At 35.5% G+C, this 23,904-nt stretch overlaps 1 protein-coding gene across 1 annotated transcript in view; it reads left to right on the forward strand.

Annotated features, from left to right (window-relative positions):
- The window catches only part of LOC136028542 (DIS3-like exonuclease 2), a gene marked incomplete at its 5' end in the record, with an annotated part of 34,073 nt that extends 12,066 nt beyond the window's left edge, over positions 1-22,007 (forward strand). Inside the window, 4 exons of the mRNA XM_065706390.1 lie at positions 4,378-4,561; positions 7,771-8,084; positions 10,197-10,389; positions 15,843-22,007. Of these exons, the coding sequence (XP_065562462.1) occupies positions 4,378-4,561; positions 7,771-8,084; positions 10,197-10,389; positions 15,843-16,040 (889 nt within the window). The remainder of the gene's footprint in view (positions 1-4,377; positions 4,562-7,770; positions 8,085-10,196; positions 10,390-15,842) is intronic.
- Positions 22,008-23,904: the final 1,897 nt, after the last annotated feature.

A 23,904-nucleotide genomic window follows, 5' to 3' on the forward strand; every position in this document is an offset into this window, starting at 1 on the left:
TAGTGGTTTATTATGACCCCTTGGGGAGTTATTCTGTATACCTCCAAAACCAAGCTCATTGTAAGAAATTCCTTAGTACAGGACAGCCCAATGTAGGATCGGATCCTTAGCAGTCAGAGAATTCGAGGAGCAAATTTCACCCGTATTTGCTTAGAGCGGATCATTCCTATAAAAATCCTCCTGAGCCTCCTCGACAGGCTATCGTAAACTTTTCAGTTGTTTGGTCTTTTTTTTTTTTTACAGGGACAGGTAGTGAACCTGTTGCCCAATCTAGTGACTTTGGAAGTTGAACCCTAGGATAGATTCCCAAGGAGAGTATCTATGCAATGTGCTACCGTAGGTTTGGTTATGATAAATATGTTTTTAAAATTTCAACCTCTTGCTCAATGCCTGTCTAGCTTAATTGTATATACGAAAATGAAGTTGAATTCAGCCACGGGGGCAGATGTAAAATGTCTTGTTTCCTTATTCATCCCTCTGAAATAACGAATTTTTCCGCGTGTTCCGATAGTTACTTATATCTCCTGCATAATTAACTAATTTTCTCTAAAGAGATTAGGCAGTAGTTGAGCTGTGACATTGTTCTTTTGATATTTCGCATAAGGTCATATGGTACCTTAAAAACAACTTCAATTTTTTTTCTGGATTCTGTAAGCTATTCTGGGGGTCAATTCGCTTTTTTTGGATCCTGTTCTTGAATCTCAATTTGAAAATAAATTAGTTGAATCATCCAGATAGGACTGGGTTATTGACTATTATAATACATCAATGAATTGTGTTATGAATTATATTGTGTTTATAAATGTGCGTGTATGTTTTTATGTTGATGTATTGTGTTATCAAACAGTTCGTGGTAACGAACTCTAAGTAAGGAGTGGCTCAGTTCAATAGTAACCGAAACTCTAAAAATGGGATTTTGATACTAATAAGTACATCAACAGAATCGGATTTTTATACGGAATTTTTATGCTGATTTCAAATATATAAGCTTTTTTTCAATTTTAGTCTTACCCATCAAAAGTAACGAGTCTGAGAAAATATGCTTTATTTAAAAAAAAAAGGGGGAAACAACCCGTAAAAGCCATGGAATCGTAATGAAAATCACGGAATTAGATTCAACGTAACAGAGAACCCTATTTTAGAGGTTCAAGGTTCTATCTGCAAAAATGTGGAGTTTTTTTTCTTCGAAGGGGTGATCGTACCGATCCAGTGATCCTAGAATATCGCGAGAGGGCTCATTCGAACGGAAATTCTACGTTCTAGTGCCCTTTTTAAGTGACCAAAAAAATTGGTGGGCAACTAGGCCTGCCCCTACGCTCATTTTTCCCAAAGTCGTCCGATCAAAATTTTGAGATAGTTATTTTGTTCAGCATAGTCGAAAATATAATAACCATGTCTTTGAGGATGACTTAATCCCCCAGAGTCTCTGAGGGAGGGCTGCAAGGTATGAACTTCGCCCATTGTTTACATATAATATTGGTTATTTGGAAGTACACTGACGGTTTCAGGGGGATTTCTTTCTGGGGGGGAGGGTCGGGGGGAGGAGGTTACGTGGGAGGATCTTTCCACGGAGGGATTTTTCATGGGGGAAGGGAATTTTCCATGAAGGGGGTGCCAGATTTTCCAGCATCTTTGGAAAAACAACCAGAAATAAAATTAAAAAAAAAAAAAAATTCAACTGAAAGTAAGGAACAACGTTAAAATTTAAAACAAACAGAAATTGTTTTGTATATGAGGGGGCTCCCCCTCTCGTCAATACTTTGCTCTAAATTCTTTGCACTAAATACTTTGCCAATACTGCGTCAATACTTTGCACTGAAGTTTTTTTTGTAATTTCCAAAGAGCTATTTATTCTAATTAAAATGATTCAGGGGGTCATCTTTAAAGAATTGGATATTTGGAGTAAAGAACGAGGTACTGAAGAGGGGGCGAACCTCCTCATATACGTAATAATTTATGTCCGATTTAAGTTTTAATTTTGCTCCTCACTTTCATTCGAAAAGAACTTTTTTTGGAATTCAGCAGCTATCATACTATGAACATAATTTCCTATGCGAAGTGGCTAAGTTGCTTTACGTTAAATATAACCTCTCACGCTTAAGTATATATGTTTTTTATTTTCTTCTTTTTTGTCAGTTTTTTTTCTTGATAGAAAGGCGGTGTCTTCCTCGTTATTGCGATCACTGAAATCAAAAGCTTATTAAAATTATGGAGAAATAGGTACAGTTATATTTTTGGGATAATCAGTAATAGTAATCTTCTTTAAGAAGTCTGACTAGGTAACGAGAGGTAAATTTCAAACAGTTCGTGGTAACGAACTGTAGTAAGGAGCGACCCGGCTCAATAGTAAACGAAACTCTAAAAAACGGAACTTTGATGCTAAAAGATACATTAAAAGAATCAAATTTTCATGCTGATTCTAAATATATAAGTTTCATCAAATTTAATCTTTGTCATCAGAAGTTACGAGCCTGAGAAAATTTGCCTCATTTTAGAAAATAGGGAAAAACACCCCCTAAAAGTCAAAGAATCTTAACGAAAATCACACCATCGCATTCAGCGTATCAGAGAACCCTATAGCAAAAATTTCAGGCTCCTGTCTACAAAAATGTGGAATTTCGTATTTTTTGCCTGAAGACAGATCACGGGTGCGTGTTTTTTTTTTTTTTTTTTTTTCTTCCAGGGGTCATCGTATCGACCAAGTGGTCCTAGAATCTCGCAAGAGGGCTCATTCTAACGGAAATGAAAAGTTCTATTGCCCTTTTTAAGTGACCAAAAAAATTGGAGGGCACCTGGGCCTCCTCCCACGCTCTTTTTTTCCCAAAGTCAACGGATCAAAATTTTGTGATAGCCATTTTGTTCCGCATAGTCGAAAACCACAATAACTATGTCTTTGGAATGATTCACTCCCCCACAGTCCCTGGGGGAGGGGCTGCAAGTTACAAACTTTGTCCAGTGTTTACATACAGTCATGGTTATTGGGAAGTGTCAGACGTTTTCAGGGGGATTTTTTTGGTTTGGGGGTGGAGTTGAGGAGAGAGGGCTATGTGGGAGGATCTTACCTTGGAGGAATATGTCATGGGGGAAGAGAAATTCAATGAAAAGGGCGCGGGATTTTCTAGCATTAATATAAAAAAAAACAATGAAAAAATAAACATGAAAACGTTTTTTCTACTGAAAGTTAGGAGTAGCATTAAAACTTAAAACGAACAGAGATTATTACGCATATGAGGGGTTCTAAAAATACTTTAGCATAAAGAGCGATGTATTTAGGAGGAGATTAATACCTTGCTCTTTATGCTAAAGTATTTTTAGTAATTTCAACTATTTATTCTACGGCCTTTCTGATTCAGGGGTCATTCTTAAAGAATTGGGACAAAACTTAAGATTTAGTGTGAAGAGCGAGGTATTAACGAGGGGACAAACCCCCTCATATACATAATAAAAAATATAAGAATATAAAAGTTTGTTACGTAAGTTAATTCTTAAGTTACGTATATTTTTTACTAATAAAAACGTTCGTTAAAAATTAAAAGTTCTAGTTTCCTTTTTAAGTAACCGAAAAATTGGAGGGCAACTAGGCCTCCTTCCCCACCCCTTATTTCTCAAAATCGTTTGATCAAAACTAAGAGAAAGCCATTTAGCCAAAAAAGAATTAATATGAAAATTTCATTTTAATAATTTAGGTGCGGAGAGCCAAAATCAAAAATGCATTAATTCAAAAACGTTCAAAAACGTTGTCGCCTCCGCAATTCCTCGCTCTTTACGCTAAAGCTTTTAATTGTTTTAAAAAGCAGAATTGTGGCAAAGAGTCAAACTTTAGCGTAAAGAGCGAGGAATTGCGGAGGGGACAACCCATTTCATATACGGAGTAATTTCTGTTCGTTTTAAGTTTTAATGTCGCTCCTTACTTTCAGTTTAGAAAACTAGTTTTTTTTATTTAATACTCCCTTAAAAGGGGGCAAAGAATGAAGCTTTGAATAGATTGGGGAAGAGGAAGACTATGTAGAGCTGTCTTGGACTTAGACCGATTATACGCTCAATAAGTCGTTGGTTATAGTAATAGTTGAAATGTTGTCCATTTTATGCTCTTATGTTACGTAAGCTGTGTTAAAGGAATGACGATGTGAAGCTGTTATTTTTTGTGTCACCAAACGCCATATTATCACAATAGTTGGAAATCATTCCAATATCATTCATACAACTATTATTGGATTTGAAAGGAAATTATCATAATAATTTCTTTCATCCAGTCTAAATAAAAAAAAAAAAGACTTGTTGGTCAATTTCCCTTATTAGAGCCATTTTCTAGTTTCCTTGGCAATTTAAATTATATTTCATTTCAACTTCGTTTAAGAAGTATTTCTAACCTTTCAGACTTATTGAAGAACTTATGCTGCTGGCTAACATGGCAGTCGCTCGAAAAATCTACACGACGTTCCCTGATGTTACATTACTTCGTTGCCACCCTCCCCCACAAGAACTCATGTTACAAGAAGTCGCACAGTGTCTAGCCTCTATTGGTATTCACGTTGATACTTCGTCTTCTGGAAGTCTGCAGGTTAGTTTAACAACATATAAAGTATATTTTGGCTGTATTACCACTTGTCTTATCGCATCCAGATTAAGGAGAAGCATGCTTGTCCTTTTTATATATTTAAATGTTTAAAACACTGCAAATTGTGTTAGCTGGTGGGCAAGTAACTTTTTTTTACCTCATCCCCTAAAAAAAAATCGACTTCTAAAAAAGTAAGAAAAATGTACATTTGCTAATTTTCAATGTGTTTTTTAAAGTTTTTTTTTTTGGTAATTCTCCCCTACCGGACAAAATGATAATGGTATACTTAGTGTTTTGGGTTTCGGGCCATTTTTTACTACGATCCGTGTTCGTCTTTTACTAGATTACAGCTATCGCTGTAACCACGATTAAAGAAAAATGCCTCCCTTAGATATCCAAAAATATTTTTGTTTTTACTTTCACTTTAAAAAACTCCTTGTTCCCTCCTACATTTTCGTGAATTGGAACCACTGAAGGGCTGGCTTATAACAACTTTGATATTCAAACTGTTTAAACCTACTCTGTTCTTCTGTGCGGTCCAGAGTCATAGTCACTATAAACTGTTTCAGTCATTTACAACTTAAAATTTTTTAATGAATAAGACCGTTTTTTTTTCTTATAAAGTTAATTCTTAAAATAATAGAGGAGTCGGAAAACTTAATTGCTATGGAACTGTATGGGATAATTTACCAAACATTATTATTAAATTCGTTATATACGTTAGATACATTAATACGTTATATACGTTACACGTCTTGGATACGTTAAGCTGAATGGTATAATCTTATCTCCTTCAGCATTGAAGGATTCGAGTTCAACGCACTTCGTGGTAATAATCGATTTCATCAATGGGGTTTACTTGTATTTACGTAAATGTTTGTCAGCACAGCTTGGCACAGTTTCTTGAAAGTAAATAACACAATACAATCCCCATCCCAGCTATGCATGCAATAAATATATAGACTTAATTTGGTCTTGTTACGTTTAATTAAGGTCTTGTTATCGATCATTTGGGTAAAAAGAATGTTTACTAGAAGTTGAGATTGTTATCTCGTCCTTACTTTGCCCGAGGTTCGGTCATGGTAACGAAGTTAAAAAGGTGGACTGAAAAAAGTTGTAAAATATGTGGACTAAATTCTGAAAAAAACTGATACCAATTTGGTTTTCAAAACTCTTAAAAAGTAGTCGAACAAATTCTAAAAATAGAAGCAATGTCGTTAAACTGACGGTGTGCTGCCGCCGGCATAATTTTGTCCGCTACCGCTCAGTTTTATTTCGGCACGGCTTCGCGGTCTAGTCTGAAGTGATGAAAATCCAAAATGAAGAAGAAAGGAATATTGGGTTATAAGATAAGTGATAGCGAGGATCAAAACAAATTCAAAACGAAAGTGAAAAAACAAATAATTAAGCGGCTAGAAGATATGTGACTGCGAGTATCAGAATGATTCGTAAATGAAAGTGAAGAACAAACAAGTGTGCGGTTAGAAGGCATGTGACAACGAGTATTATAGATAATGTTTTACAGGCTGTCAATGATCCTAATTTTGTTGGGAAAAAAATTTCTTATATAGATTGACCAGGTGGTACCGACAGAACACTTGGGTATAAAACCTTGAATCATATTCTCTGTGGCGAATATCACAAAATAAAACGTATAGTTTTTACTGGAATTACATCAACTCTGGTTTTTTTTGTTTTTTTTTTTTTTTTTTTTTTTTTTTTTTTTTTTTTTTTTTTTTTTTTTTTTTTTTTGGACGAACAGCACACAAGTCCTTAGGCTTGAAAGTTCCACTTTCTTCAGATTCAATTTCCAGCATAAGACATGGTTCAAGCAAACCTGTAGAATCAGCTCGAGTGGAAGTTTTCCTACTTAACGAATCAGTTGTTGCGGTCCATTACAAATACAAACTTTCGATTTTAGGGAAAATTCTAGTTGCTGGAGGCGATTTCCGTCAGTGAAAATTTCCACTGATTTCCAGGTACATCCTGGACCTGGGAAATGGAAATCCTCCCAAAAATGGCTTCAATAAAATCAAAATACCAAAAGGTATGATTTGCACTGGTAGTTAAATTGAGGAAGTACTGGAGAATATCTGGCAAATCAAAATTTTGATTTAATGAAGGATTACGTTATTTTAGCTTTTCTCTATGAAGAAGTTAGTAAAATAAATGCAAAAATTGTCGATCGCTTCCTAATAAAATGCAAACCTTATAGAAGCTATGATTCTGTAAAAGATAAACAGGAAAGAAGAACTTAATTCACTCCAGAATTCAGCAATTCGATTGATATTGAAATTGGCCGCACCATGACTTAAAAATAAAGAAAAATACATTAATCATGCTTTTGCGTAACTTAAATTTTTCAGAAGGGATGTATAATGGAACTCGCCTTATTCTAACTGGATTATGCAACAACATAATTGAGGCAAATGTAATTACTTAGAAACAATCAGGAAAAGAAGTTCACATCCCCCGAGTTTCGCTCCACTTCAGTAAAAGTCAACTTGGATATACTGTTCAATGACATCAGTTTCCACTTTGATCGGCATTTGCAGTGACAATACAAAAATCTCAAGGCCAAATTTCCAAATTTGTTGGTGTCAACTCCATACATCTGTTTTTAATCACGGTATATTGTACGTTTTGTCGTGTTAAAAGAACGTACCTTAAAAGTTCTGCAACCACCTGAAAATGGACGACGAACATATGATGCAATATGGAAAAAAGCATTGATAACTGCCAACAAAACATGTTATTGTAAGAATTAATTTAAAAATTTTAAATTTAGCATTATTAAAATTAGGATTTTTAAAAATTAATTAAAGTGATGAAGTAAAAAAAAGACGAGGAAAGGAAAAATTAAATAGCCCAAACCTAAGAAATGAAAACATTTGTGAGCAGCCTTAAATGTAAAGTTAAGTAATTAAAAATTTTACACGGGTTATGTTTTTTTGCTCATTGTTATCTGTTCTTTTAGACGGTGAACATTAAACTGAAATGTTAGTCTATTTCTTTTACTAAGATTTGCTTTATCCTGAACCCGGCAAAGTTAAAAAAAAAAAAAAAAAAAAAACATCACCTCATTCTGTAGTCCCTGTTTCAATGTTCTCTGGTATTGTTATTGCCTCATGCAAAGCTATTTTATATAATTCTTTTTTTTCTTCGTCATTTCTTGTTACACCGGTTTTTAAAAGAGAGAAATTAAATTGCAGAATTCGTTACATCGTTATTATGGAGTCCGATCCGAGCTGCCAAAATTGAATCCAGATGACGAGGATTGGGCGGCTGTTGGCCGTGCCATTGTAATGACTAACCTCATTGCCAAGCCAATGGTGGTTGCCAAATACATAAGTGCTGGAGTAAAGAAAGAGCCATCAGAATTCCGACATTATGCATTGGCAGTACCTCTGTATACCCATTTTACGTCTCCCATTCGTCGGTATCCTGATTTAATTGTTCATAGGCTTCTGGCTTCTTCTTTGGGTTATTGTGAAAAGCCTCGTTGGGATGCAAAAAGCTTGCACAAGTAAGTTCTTTTTAGCTGTTCTGAATGTATGAGCTGGCGACTGAGCCAATGTGGATTTCCCGGTTAAATAAGTTATTAATTACTTATTTAAATAAATAAAATAAATAAATTTAATTTATTTAAATTAAATAAAGATTAAAAGATTGAATAAATAAATTTATTTAAAAGTTTACGATATGTGATTTTTAGTAGGCTACTGCCTCCGTCTTTAGGCTATTGTGAATGGGCAATTGGATACTAGAAGTCCGATAGATGCCTCTAAATTTATGAGTGTGTGGTGAAAAAAAAAATTCAAAGAAGGTATATAAGGAGTAGCCATTCATTTAAAAATTGCTGTTTTTAAGAAGGTTTCAGCTCGATAAACAGTATTATATTACATAGATGGTAAAGTAGAGGATACAGGACTAGACCCTGTAGTCCAAACCGGCGGTGCTGATCTCGATTCATGGCGCTTTAGTCAAGAATGGCAGTAAGGGGCTAGGGGCCAGGCATTCTAAGTTTTCACACTCGAAACTAAGCCACTTATATTATATAGGTGGCTTAGTTACAAGTCAAAAAGTTCCAGAATATAGCAAACAAAGCAATTAGAGTAAAAATAGACACGTAGTGCTAAGGCGCTATAAAATATTGCAGCGATTGAAAGCATGCTTGGAGAAGTCTGTCTGTTATTTTTTCGTGGAATTATGTAACTCTTAAAGTCCGTTTGACATACAAGAAGCAATGCTAAAGTGAATGTACTGAAGACTACAGTTAATAGATACATTGACAATTTACTGGACCATCAATTTACCGGACGCTTCAGTCATTTATCCACAAAGTTTCAGTTTTGGACAAACAATTGACTGCTTTGACATCTGCGACATTGACAATAGACATTGACAATTTATTGGACTGCCAATTTAGTGAAAAGGTTATTGGACTGTCTGCGAAACAGTCCGTTTACGAATTGTGAAGACGCACCTGAACGAAAATTGACGGAATTACACAATTATTCATATGGCACTTGCTTACAGTAGCGAATACTTTTTGAGCAATATAATCTGATTCAACCCCCCTCCTGCACCCGCCTCCTCCAAAAGTACACTTAAGATTCTAGCTCCTAATCATACCAAATCTCAATTAAAATCCAATAAGCCAGTGTAATCAATGCGAATGGTAAGAATGTAAACGAGAACTAAGATGAAATAACATTTATTTAAAAGCAAAAATTTAGCATACTTTAAGTTCAATTCATAGCTATGTTTGCAGATGACCTCATTGCAATACTGATGCATGCAAAAATGACGCCACTAATATGAATATTTTCCATTTCCGTGACTGGGTCAGATTGGCTCTAAGCCCACAAAAGAAAATGTCATTTTTGATTATTATTTTTACAGAGATGCCAATCTGATAAGTGGTCCAATTCAGGGACCTCCTTTGCCTTGCCTTCACTAAGAATGCATCGCGCGGAAACTTCTAAGAGGCACATTTAGGGGTCTAACCATTGCCTTTCACTAATTTTGGCTTACGGCTAACAATACCTCTGCAAGATAACATTTTGAAAAGATTTCAAGGTCCTTGCTTCCTTCTGGAGAGGTTAAATCGGGTTTAGACCCTTGAAACAGCTAGGACACTTGCTCTTACAAATTTTGGTCGGAAATCCAAATGTCAGATGGCCTGAATTTTGGGATTCTTCCTACTAAGGTTAAATCACTATTTATGTGTCAATGTTTGTACAGGTTTTTCAGTTTTTTGTTTGCCCGTAACTGGATAAGCTCCTTTTTCGGGTATAGTCATTTTGGCTCTTTATTTTTCATATACGTATGTTTCTAATTTGATGAGTCATCATATTTTGTAGTTGTACCCGACTCTTTGTGCTTTTTCTGTTCTAAGGCCCTTTTAGATATATATAGTCATTTGTATAGGGTGTAGCCGTTTTGGTTTTTATTTTTCAGTTTTGCGTGTTTCTCATTTGATGAGTCATCATATTTTGTAGTTGTACCCGCCTCTGTACTTTTACTATTCTAAGGCTCTTTTAGACACAGACTGGTGCTTTTTGTCCTTCAACCTCTCCCTCTTGGCAGCTGGGGTCATTAGATTGCCATCTAATTGCTTCTTTTATTTCTTTAGAGTTGCTGAGAGATGCAACGATAGAAAGGCAACTGCAAAAATGGTTGGTGACCTTAGCAGTGAAATGTTCCTTGGGCTGTTTATCAAAACCGTCGGATCGATTGCAACTAGAGGAGTTGTCTTACAAGTTCTAGATCGATCAGTGGATGTCGTGTTGTTGAACTCGGGTCTTATTAAGCGAGTATACATGGATGTAAGTTTTATTTCCTCCTTGTTTATTTTTAATTTTTCGATTTCTATGTTTATTCCTTTGTCAGACTTCGTGTCCTAGAACGGCAAAATGGCCTTAACTTATGAAACAGCAGAATTTACTATTTTAAAAAAAGAGCAAGTGGACCAAGCTACTATAGACTAGGCCATAGCTAAGGCCTGCCCGAGCCAAAGTAAATTTTCACCATTTTTAGTCATCAGCGTGGTTCTGTTGATTGGTGACGTTTCTGTAATAAATATATGTCCCCCTTTTTGCTTACCCGCTTGAAATAAAGAATTTGCCAGTATTCAATCTCCCGTTTTGCATGCACGTCCAGTGGACATTGTCCGTCATGGGTCAACCCAAAAATCTCGATCGCCCCTTAGTTCTATGACTATCTACCTTAACCACACTACAATGAGAAGAAATTTTTAAGAACAGTTGGATGCAAACTGGAGAGTTTAGTATTGACAATGTAGAAGAAAGTTGGTGCAATTTAAAAAGAAATTTCTTTTTAGTAGCAGAAGATGTCTTAAGGAGGAAAATTAGAAACGCAGTTAAGCAAAAACGCTTCAAGCTTGGCAGAAAAAAAGAAGCGGTTTGTAGATCAATTTTATATCTGGGTAAGGGGATAGTAAATGTGAAGTGACGGCTTTGGACTAAATTTCACAGGATCTTGAAGATGCAGCCAGGTAGCGCAATAGTAAGTTATAGTGTCTGTATATTGAAAAGTTGAGAGGAAGTAGTATTTCTGGACTTGTGTCTTTAGGAGATAAGGCTTCAATTAGTGATAACGAAAACTTTCGAGAGAGATGCCTAAAAATATTTAAAATGTGTTAAACCGTGATCGGGTTGTTGGAAATGACATAGAAACGACAAAGAGAGGTGATTAGGCTAGGCGTGATAATTACATGAGCTTTATTTCTGTATAAAGCAAATTACTTAGCACGATGCTGCTTATTAAACGAGGAGATGTTTTAAATAAAGCATTGAGAGAATAAGCGCGTGGCATTTCAAAGGGAAGAGGGTCCCAGGATCGACCAAATTCCATTTTTAGATTAATAATTGAGAAGTCCCTGAGTCATTAAACACCATTAGTCCTCAGTTTTATACATTACTAGCTGTTGGGGTGGCGCTTCGCGCCACCCCAACAGCTACAGGACACAGGGATTGTTCGAATAGAAATTACAGACCGGGACACAAATGACGACCGGGACACCGGGACACTCAAAGAGAAATTACAAACTGGGATACCGGGACACAAATGACGACCGGGAAACAGGGAATATAAATGACGACCGGGACACAGGGACACATCATTAGAATAATGAGGTATAGATCTGAATACGGAATGTTTTTCCCATGGACAATTATATGTTGCATGTTCAAGAGTCAGTAAACCTGACAATCTATTTATGTGCACAGACAATGGGACAGCGAAGAATGTTGTATATTCGCATGTTTACATAGTTAAAAATATATATATATATATATATATATATATATATATATATATATATATATATATATATATATATATATATATATATATATATATATATATATATATATATATATATATATATATATATATATATATATATATATATATATATATATATATATATATATATATATATATATATATCTATCTCTATTCACAGGTGGGACACAGGGACACAACTACAATGGCGCGTAACGACTTACGCACGCGGGGGGGGGCTTGGGGGGCGCGAAGCGCCCCACCAACTAGATGTCGCGGTGGGGTGGCGCGAAGCGCCACCCCAACAGCTAGTATATATATCTAAATATATAAAAATAAGTTGTCTGTGTGTGTCTGTCGAGTGACCTCATGTTTGTGTGTCGACTGACGTCATGTTTGTCGACTGACGTCATTTTAAGGATTGAGCTGTATGCGTCATGAAGTTGTTTGTCGACTGACGTCATGTTTGTCAACTGATGAAATTACATACCGGGACACCGGGACACAAATGACGACCGGGACACAGGGAATATAAATGGCGACCGGGAACCTCAAAGAGAAATTACAGACTGGGAAACCCGGACACAAATCACGACCGGGACACAGGGAATATAAATGACGACCGGGACACAGGGACACAACTACAACGCGGACGCCGGGGGCACAGGCGGGATATATAAATGACAACCGGGACACAGGGATTGTTCGAATAGAAATTACAGACCGGGACACCGGGACACAAATGACGACCGGGACACAGGGAATATAAATGACGACCGGGACACAGGGACACATCATTAGAAAATGAGGTATAGATCTGAATACGGATTGTTTTTCCCATGGATAATTATATGTTGCATGTTCAAGAGTCAGTAAACCTGACAATCTATTTATATGCATAGACAATGGGACAGCGAAAAATGTTGTATATTCGCATGTTTTACGTAGTTAAAACATATCTATATATATATATATATATATATATATATATATATATATATATATATATATATATATATATATATATATATATATATATATATATATATATATATATATATATATATATATATATATATAAATATATATATAAATATATATAAATATATATATATATATATATATATATATATATATATATATATATATATATATATATATATCTATATATATAAAAATAAGTTGTCTGTCTGTGGATGTGTGGATGGATGTGTCAGGTGACGTCATGTTTCGGCTGACGTCATGAAATTAGTTGCCGTCATTTTTGCTTTGAAGGTGACGTCATTCAAGTTATATAAGACATATGTTCGCCGTCATGTTTCGGCTGACGTCATGAAATTAGCTGCCATCATTTTTGCTTTGAAGGCATCATTTTTGCTTTGAAGGCGTGACGTCATTCAAGTTATATAAGACGGATGTTCGTGTAGAATTCTATTAATGCTTAAGTTTATAATGACTGATGAAGATGCTCAAAGAGTCTATGCCAGAAAACTTGCTGGTGATAGAGAAAGTCAGAAAAGAAAGCGTGCCGAGGAACTACCAGAGCAACGCGAAAGCAGACTTGCTGCTAAAAGAGAAAGTGAAAAAAGAAAGCATGCCGAGGAACTACCAGAGCAACGCAGAAGCAGACTTGCTGCTAAAAGAGAATGTGAAAAAAGAAAGCATGCCGAGGAACTACCAGAGCAACGCAGAAGCAGACTTGCTGCTAAAAGAGAATGTGAAAAAAGAAAGCATGCCGAGGAACTACCAGAGCAACGCGAAAGCAGACTTGCTGCTAAAAGAGAAAGTGAAAAAAGAAAGCATGCCGAGGAACTACCAGAGCAACGCAGAAGCAGACTTGCTGCTAAAAGAGAATGTGAAAAAAGAAAGCATGCCGAGGAACTACCAGAGCAACGCAGAAGCAGACTTGCTGCTAAAAGAGAATGTGAAAAAAGAAAGCATGCCGAGGAACTACCAGAGCAACGCGAAAGCAGACTTGCTGCTAAAAGAGAAAGTGAAGAACGTTTGCATATGACGTCATTATTAGTACATACGGCTTTGTATATGGACAGACAATGGGAAAGCCAAGAATGTTGTATATTCGCAATTTTTACGTAGTTTGAAACACATATATAAATCTATCTATATTCACAGGTGGGACACAGGGACACAACTACAATGGCGCGTAACTAATATGGCGCGTAACTAATATGGCGCGTAACGACTTACGCGCGCGGGGGGGCTTGGGGGGGGCGCGAAGCGCCCCCACCAACTAGGTGTTGGGGTGGCGCGAAGCGCCACCCCAACAGCTAGTATATATATATATATATATATCTATCTCTATTCACAGGTGGGACACAGGGACACAACTACAATGGCGCGTAACTAATATGGCGCGTAACGACTTACGCGCGCGGGGGGGCTTGGGGGGGGCGCGAAGCGCCCCACCAACTAGGTGTTGGGGTGGCGCGAAGCGCCACCCCAACAGCTAGTATATATATATATATATATATATATATATAAGTTGTTTGTCTGTTGACTGACGTCATGTTTGTGTGTCGACTGCCGTTATGTTTGTCGACTGATGCCATTATAAGGATTGAGCTGTATGGTACATTTACAGAATGGACAACGTGTTTATTTTTCGGAATCCAACGTGCGACAAAGAGCCCTGAATCCACCGGATACAACATTAACTGCTTTCTTTTCGTTATGTCAAAACGATTCTTTTGCAAAAAAACTGCTGTATACTGAAGTGCCTTCGTATTACATGTGGAATGCTAAAAATGAAGTATTTGAACGTCGAAAACAGGGTAAGTCAGTCGACGGCCAACCTACCATCTTCAAAGATACTACGATAGGAAGAGTCTACACCAGTCACCCCAATCAACATGAATGCTTCTTTCTCCGCCTACTTTTGGTAAATGTACCCGGTCCGACGTCCTTTGAGTATTTGAGAACTGTAAACGGTATCATACATGACACTTACCGTAGTGCATGCCAAGCTCCGAATTTGTTGGAGAATGACCAACACTGGGATAACTGCATCAATGACGCGTGCGAAACGTCAACTCCAAGTCAAATTCGTGCATTGTTTGGAATCATACTAACAACTTGCTCTCCTTTAGCTCCTACAGAGTTATGGGAAAAATATAAATCGAAAATGGCCGAGGATATACTCCATCGAAAACGGCTAGAGACGTTAAAGTTAAACTTCCTCAACTGGCTGCACCACCAGAGCCATTGAAGACTTTGCTTACTGGAACTACGTCAGAATCTAAGCGTTTTTTGTTAAACATCAGAAAATATAAGTCATGTTTCCAAATGACGTCGTTTGGTGCCCAAATCGAAAATCAAGATCAATTTATGCCTACTTTCAAAGTAAAAGGGCAGATTTATCATGATGGGATGTGCAACATTCTTCGCTGTCCCATTGTCTGTGCATATAAATAGATTGTCAGGTTTACCGACTCTTGAACATGTAACATATAACTGTCCATGGGAAAAACAATCCGTATTTAGATCTATACCTCATTATTCTAATGATTGCCCTTGAGCTTTGTTGATGGTGATTGCTAATCGAACATTCCCTGTGTCCCCGTCGTCATCTATATCCCCCTGTGCCCCCCGACGTCCCCGTTGTAGTTGTGTCCCTGTGTCCCGGTCGTCATTTATATTCCCTGTGTCCCGGTCGTTATTTGCGTCCCGGTGTCCCAGTTTGTAATTTCTCTTTGAGTGTCCTGGTCGTCATTTATATTCCCTGTATCCCGATGTCCCGGTCGTTATTTGTGTCCCGGTGTCCCGGTCTGTAATTTCGTCGGTCGACAAACATGGCGTGAGTCGACAAACAACTTCATGACGGCATAATGCTCAATCCTTATAATTACGTCAGTCGACACACAAACATGACGTCAGTCAACACACAAACAAACAACTTATTTTTATATATATAGATATATATACATCATATATAACTTTACGTTTTCTTTTTCAGAAATTACCATTGAAGAAGCTAACTCATGAATCACAATGTGGTATAGGAACACTAACACTAGTTTGGGACAATGGACCCAATTTGACAGATTTAGTTCAAGTACTGACTATTTTTTCTATGGTTGAAGTCCGGCTTGAGGAAGGGGAAAGTGCCTTGAAGTTTAGTGCGATTCTGGTTAAACCAGAAACATTGGAGTGATCTGTAAATACTTTTTAAATGCGTTTCCTGTAGTTGTGCACTAATGGTAAAATGGTAAAAAAAAATAATAAAATGGTAAAATAGTGATATACTACCAGAAACAGCTGAGTGAACTGTAAATAGTTTTTAAATGCGTTTCTTACAATTGTGAAGTAGTGATCTCGGCCAAAGAGCCTAAATTGGAAAAATTGGCCAAAGTTTGGCCAAAGGGCCAAAAAAAGGGAAAATTGAAAGACCCTAGATGTTGGTGATTTAATTATGATTTGGTTGAGACGCTAGTTGCACAAGTATTATTATGCTGATCTGTTATGGTAAAAAAAAAAGTTGCTTGTGGATTTGAAGAAAGTTCAATTTCTACCCTATTTTTGAATTTTTTTAGGACTAATTAATGAAATGGCTAAGGCCATTATCGAATGATGGAAGTGGATGACTGAAAGGGTTCTATGTCTAATTTTTTAGGAAGTCTTTAGCTACTACCAAAGTAGTGTTAGGTTGATGTTGATTGAAATCACGAAATCCAAACAAATTTTTTGAAAGTGTTTGTTTCCTATAGCCCTTGCTTAATTTTTTCAATATTTATTCGTACGTGTCCTTGGTAATGCCTTGGAAATGTGTACCCAACAAGTACCGACCCAACAAATGTGTTTAGTCAATTGAGCCCATTAGGCTAAGTTTTGAAAGAAATTTTTATATCACTTTGCTGTTTTACGTCACATTGGTCAGTAATTTTATCAATTTTAATTCAAGAATGTCATGAATTGTACGTCACATGATGAAAGAAGAAGACCAAGAAATTTTACTTCCAAACTTAATTTTACTTCCAACTTCCGAACTCAATTTTACTTCCAAGACTTAAAAATCAGAATCCGTGCAGCAACTCCACGGAAGAGTTTTGGAACCAAGGGAATGTAATCTAGGCTGTAAAAGACCCAAAAAATAATCTTATTATCATAAATGACTTCAGGAAATCTGATGTCATGAAAAATGGCAGTTGCATAAATGGCTTCACACGAACTACTCTACCCTTAATTTTAGTTTCCGTTAATAAATTGATTTTATTCTTAGTATTTAGTACCCATAAGCAAACTCCAATATTTTTTTTCGAAGTACGATTTGCACGTTAAAATAAATCCTATTTTCTTTTTAAACTATCCTAGTTGAAGGTTTTACTTAAACAATGAATTTAGCCTCGGAGCTCTTCAGTTTTGCTTCCTCCTTTTCTTCCGTGTTTCAACCTGTCCGTTTATCAATTCCACTTTTTCTTTTATCTTCTTTAACTTTTTGCGACTACCAACATTTGTGGAATATCAGTGATACGTGTTGGTTATAACGCGTGCGATGCTTAGGAGTGGGGACCAGGTGTATTTTTCTGGGGGGGGGGGAGACGAAAAATAATATTTTTATTACTTTAAACGAAAAGAGTTTCTGTGAACCAAATTTTACGCTATGATTTTTTGAATTATCTGAGGGGAGGACGGCTACAAACGGATATCAGTGGAGACCTCCTTCCCCTGATTTTCCGTCTTCCTTTTCCCGTATGCATTTATGGCTTTAGGGATAAACACAAATCTAAAAAATGCAGCGAATATGAGATTAATAATAGTTAACAATTTACATCACAGAAAATTTCTTTTGGCAGAGGTGAAAGTATTTACAAATTTGGGCGAATTTACTACTGTTATCAGTGGCAAACTTTATTAAAAAGGTTTTATTTCTATGTTAAATATGTCTAGTTTGTATGCTATCGTACTTTGTTGCTGGAATTGCCTATCGTGTTAATGGGAGGACATCGGTTGAAATCTTACCTCAGACAAGTTTTTTATTGCACATTTCTGATTTACATTATATAACATTTCTAATATATTACATTATGTTTTATTAGAAACAACAGCTATGTAAAGGTTGTATAGTTATATTAAATGTGTTTAGTTTGCGGGCTATCGTACCTGAGTGGTGAATTGCCTGCCTTCTCAATGGGAGGACATCGGTTCAACTCTCATCTCTGACGAATTTTTTACATCACATACTATATTTCTAATTTGCTACAATATATCATTATTATTATCAGCAGCAAAAATTATTTAGAATGTTATACTGATATGTCAAATGTGTCTTGTTCGTGGGCTATTGTACCTCAGTGGTGAATTCCCTTCTTTTACTATGGAAGGACTTCGGTTCAAATCTATCTTTGACAAATTTTTTCTATAGCACATTTCTAATTTATATTATAACAAAGCATAGAGCCACTAAATTGTATAGACAACTATCTCCTTCAAAGATAATTTCAACCTCCAAATCTTATAAATTTCTAATTGTCTCTGGTCCGAACTTCGAAGACTGTGTGTATCTTTGACTGAGGCCTCAAAAATAGCTGCTTTATACAAGCATATCATGGGAGTATCTTTTAATATAAGCCTCGTTTTTAATTTGGTAATAAATAACAACCCTTAAACTCAAGAAGCTTAGGGTCAACAGTGTATCCAATATCAAAAGGGTATCTTTTAATATATGTCTCGTATTTAATTTTATAATCGAGAAACATCTCTTCAATTCCAAAGATTGATTTTATTTAAAATAAAAAAATGGCTTCTGAAAGTTTGACTACATCCAAATTCATAATCTAAAAAAAATTCTGTTATTCTGTTTCATGTCTTTGTTTACATGTCAAGGTTATATATTTAATTGTTCCTCCAAACCAACAGGTTTCTTCAAGGTGTTAATAGTATATTTTCTTACCTAACTGTTCTTTTTCTCCATACTAACAGGAATTTCTTAGTAACAGTTGGGGTTTTAACAGTTTTGTTAGTAACAGGAAACAAATTTATGGTCCAAAAAGGTTGCTCACATATTTGTTTATGGAAACTAGTTATTCTCTAAAATTATGAAAACTAAAACTAGTAAATTTTTAAAAATGCGTCCGAAGGCTGAACGAGGCTTAAGTTTATGGTTAAGTTTATTATTAGTAATTATGCTATAGGGAGGTTTTATCTATCAAAATAACTTTTAATTTGTGACGTAAATTTTGTTTCAATTTCTGATTGTGTTTTTGTGAGTTTTTTACCTTTCCTTTTTTGATTGTGATTGATAACGATTTGAATCTTAAAAATGTATTTGATTTCATTAGATTTTTGTTTTATACCAAAAATAAAGATTGTTCCTTTATAGATATCTCTGGCCTGTGATGAGGGTTGAACTGGTTGCACCATGCTCCGTAACGCGAAATCAGTTGAAACGCTTTGGAGAAAAAAAATTAAACAAGAGGTCTGGGTGCACCCCCCCCCCCCCAACAAAAAGTATTATCTTATGCATCGTTTTGAAAAAAAATCCAACCAATGATTTTATCTTGTCCGACTTCCTTTAGTTCGATCTAGAACATAGGAAATCCCCCCCCCCGTGAATAGAAAGCTAAAATGAATTTCTAAAACTACCTGAAAATGCATAGAATGTGGAATTTTTCTATCTTAAAGCTCTTAATTACCTTTATTGACATCCTTCTGTTGTCACCGAGAAAAAGATGGTTCCACTCCCCCTGAAATTCTGATTGTGCCCCTTGATTAACACTAGTCTATTCCTTTGCTTTTTTTGTGTATTTAGAGCTATAAGGGGATAAATAACCAAAGATGTGAAGTTGAGTTCTAAACGCTATTTTGTTCAATATTTTCATGCTGAACTGGTTGGTAAAGTTATTTAGTTAAGGTCCAATTAACTAACTTTAAAAGCCAAAGAATTTGACCTCATTTGTGTTATTTTTTACAACTTTCTCCTTTTTCGTTTTTCTTTGAGTCTGTATACCCAATATCGTTGTGATCTCGTAGTGGAAACCCCTTTTTTGTTTTCTGTTCTTATGTAAAATTTGGTCTAATCTGTTTTCAACAACAGACAAATTTTGCTTCAGCAGCTGATTTTTACATCAAAAAATTACTTGATTTTGGCGAACGTTCAGTTCATTTTTTATTCTGATCAGAGTTGAAAAGCTGTTTTACCGACCAATAAAAAATTGTGTAAAATGAAGAAAAGTGTTAAACTCAAAAAATAAAAGAAAGTCTTAAAGGCAAAGGATTCGGCAAGTGTCATTTTACTGCTTCCTGCTTTTGCTGTATTGTTTATTTTTTTGTTTTTTTTTTTTTTGCTAAATTTTTATAACACGAAAAAATTATACTTAACACGAGGGAGCTTGCTATCAATTAGCCGTGACTTGATGCCCACAACTATTCCATTTTTATTCTCTTCAGGTCTGAATCAGAGTTGAAAAATTCAACTCTTATTCTGATCAGAGTTGAAAAATTCAACTCTTATTCTGATCAGAGTTCAAAAATTATTTTATCAACCGATAAAAAATTGTGTAACATAAAGAAAAGTGTTCAACTCAAAAAATAAAAGAAAGTTTTAAAGGCAAAGGATTCGGCAAGTGTTATTTTACAGCTTCCTGTTTTTGTAGTATTTTTTTTTAGTATGTATAACTTGTATTGTTGTTACCTCGGAGGAAAAATGTTTAGGGCCGGGAGCGAATTTTCAACCCCCGGGGGCCGGGGTTGAATTTTTGTAAGTGTTGATCTATTTTCTCTATTTCAACATTTACTGTACTAAAACAACTTAGAAACAGTAGGGACATTTTCTCCAAGACAGTGGAATTCAATTAAGTGGATGTTTTGGCCCTATTCCCAAGGGCAATATATATGTATATATAAGAACTTACATCAAAATGTGAAGGTTAAAACTTAATTTGTTTTTAAAAACTTTTTAAAACAGCAATAGCATCCTTATTTCAACGAAGTTCAACCAGGACTCTATATCCGCTGAATTGAATTCCACTGTCTTGGACAAAATTTCCCTATTGTTTCTAAGTTGTTTTTATTTGATATCGAAAGGCAGTGTACTCTTCATCACTATTAACATATTAACACAACCACAATGACCTAGTAAAGAACGACGTGTCTCACATATATTGTAATCATTTATTCTTTATGTATGTTCATATTGATGAGATGGAAAGCGTGTGGAAAGATGTTCGTATTGATGAGATGACTGTAGAAAGCGGCAGGAAAGCTTAATCAATCTCAACATAATTTCTGTTATGCATCTTATTAAACCAAATTTTGGCTCGGCAGCCGGATTCTACGTCGAAGAGTGTCTTCATATGGGTGGAGATGAATGTATGTATGGGTGTATGTAGATGTAGATGTATGTAGATGTATGGGTGTAGATGAATCGAAGAGTGTCGATTTGTTTCTGTTTTAGATCAGATTGAGCACTTTTTGCCAACTGAAAGATTTTTGTGCAAATTAAAGAAAAGCTTCCTCGTCAATAGATGTGTTTTAATGTTAGCCTTTAGAGTTTCCTCTTGTTATTTCTGCGTATATATTCAAAAGAAAATTTAATGAAAGGAACTAACTTGAAAGATTTGGAAAATTTTGCTTTCAGTCAGATACGGTAGCCAGAATTCTGATAGCGACGTCGTTTGGTAGCTTTTGGTTGTTGAAATTTGGTGGCTTCTGTAAGATTCTATCTGTTCCCTTATCGCATAGATTGTCGATATATTGATGAAGAATTGAAACTTGTTATTTTGGATTATTGCTTATTTGTCCCTTCTTGTTTCTTGTTTTTTTATGATGTGGGGGAAATAAAAATAAAACCGGGATACAATCGAAACAATCCACCCCCTTCATCTCGTATTAGAGGGGGGGGGGTGTAAAATAAGAGATGTATATAAAAAAATAACAGAAATACTAACGAAACAATCCATCCCCTTGTGTATAAAACAGGATAAAAATAAAATATTAAAAAGGGATACGATCAAAACAATCCACTCTCTAATATTGAATCAGTTCTCTCTCCTTTATTTACTATCTTCGCTATTTCTTTATTCTTTCCTGTAACTCTTTTTTCTATTTGACTCTACTGTTTTATTCCTTTTGCTATTTACAATTGTGATGTATTTTTTGTTATATTAAAGAACTTTCACATCGATTATATTTTTTTTCTATCAACGTTAAATAAGTGTATTTAAGACACTAAGCATTTCAAGTCGTGGTGATTTAACATCCTTACTCTGCACAAGAAGGATGTCGCTTGTAACTATTGTTGCCAGTGGCTACTCGTCATGGTTAATTTTTAGATGTTTAAATTCATAAATTTTTGCTTAAAAATTTCCTACATTAGAGTTGATATCATCGCGCAAATGTCCAGCCAAACAGTATGGGTATCGGCGAATTCTAGATGGCGTTGAGTTTTTTCTGCTTGACATAAGGACTAGTTCTCGCTCTTCCAAATTACCCATACTCTTTGGTCCAGCTAGTCAAGAAAATTGGAAAAGTACAGATATTTCAACTGAGACTTCCGCTTTACCCTATGAATGTACTAAGAATATTTTAAAAAATGGGGAGAAGTGAAATACGTAAACTGGAGAAACAAAGAACCAAAAAGAAAACCGAGGAGAAGAAGGCTAATTTATAATAAAACAATTCGCTTATAAAACAACTAAATATGCTAATATAATAAAAAATTCGAGACAGACAAAATGATATAACCAGACAAACAAACGCCAGAAAGAAAAGCGAGAGGAAATAAACAAAATAAAATTTTTCAGAAACCAAAAACTAGGAAGAAAAACTGAAGAGAAAAGCGCTATTATAATCATAAAACTAATGCGTTTTTATAAAAAAAAAAAGAACAACTAAATACGCTAATATAATAAAAAAAACAACAGAAAAACAAAACAATATACAGAAATTTGTCCTTTTTTTGAAAAAGGGGGGAGACACCACCAAAACATCAAGTGACTTTAATGAAAATCGCTCTAATAGATTTAGCATTCCACAGAACCCTACTGCAGAGATGTTAAGCTCCTATGTACAAAAACGTGGAATTTTCTAATTTTTGCCAGAAGAAAGATCACGGATTATTTTTCTGTTGTTTATTTTTTCCAGATGTGATCGCAATAAACCAACGGTTATAGATGGCTAGGAGAGGGTGCATTCAAACGGAAATCAAAAGTTCTAGTGTCCATTTTCAGTGACTAAAAAGACTGGGGGCCAAGTAGCCCCCCCCCTCTCGCACCCTTTTTTCCCCAAATACTTCTCATCAGAAATTTGAGATAGCTAATTGATTCACCATAGTTGAAAAGTCCAATAACTATGCCTCAGAGGATAAACTAAGCCCCTGGGGAAAGGGCTGTAAGTTATAAAATTTGCCCACTGTAATATATTAAGCATTTGTTATTGGGAAATAACCACGGGGAGAACTTTTTGTGAGGAAAAAAGTTTCCAGGAAGATCTTTCCATGGAAAATTTTTACTCGGGAGTGGGGGATCTCCGGGCATGATTTGAAAACGGTCAGAAAATAAATTTAAAATAAATAATTTTTTTAAAGTAAGGAGTAACTTTAAAACTTAAGATTAACAGAAATTATTCCTTATTTGACGTGGATGTCAGTTCCTCAACCCTGGCTCTTTACACTAAATTTTGAATTTTTGTCACGATTCTTTAAGAAAGACTGTTCAAAGACAAAGGCCGTTGAATTTGAATGAGACATATTTTTAAAGAACTTTAAGACTTCAGCAGAAAGAGTGACTCATAAACGGAACAATTTCTGTTCATTTAAGTTTCAATGCTGCTCCTTACATTCAGTACAAAAAAACTTGTTTATTTTATCAGAAATGTATATAGAACAGATTTTCCTTCGATTTTTAACGTTTAATGGATATTGACGGTAGCCTTCAAGCACAGCCGTTCAAACCGGGGGAGGGGGACCGTGCCTGGGGGGCTGTCAACCTTAATCAAATTTTTGGGCTTTTTTTGCTTATATTTGAGTTAGGAGGGAGGTGCTATAATTAATTTTTTCCTGGGTGCCAACAAACCTAGGAACG

The sequence above is a fragment of the Artemia franciscana genome, chromosome 6 (assembly GCF_032884065.1).
Source record: "Artemia franciscana chromosome 6, ASM3288406v1, whole genome shotgun sequence".
Classification (NCBI taxonomy): Eukaryota; Metazoa; Arthropoda; class Branchiopoda; order Anostraca; family Artemiidae; genus Artemia; species Artemia franciscana.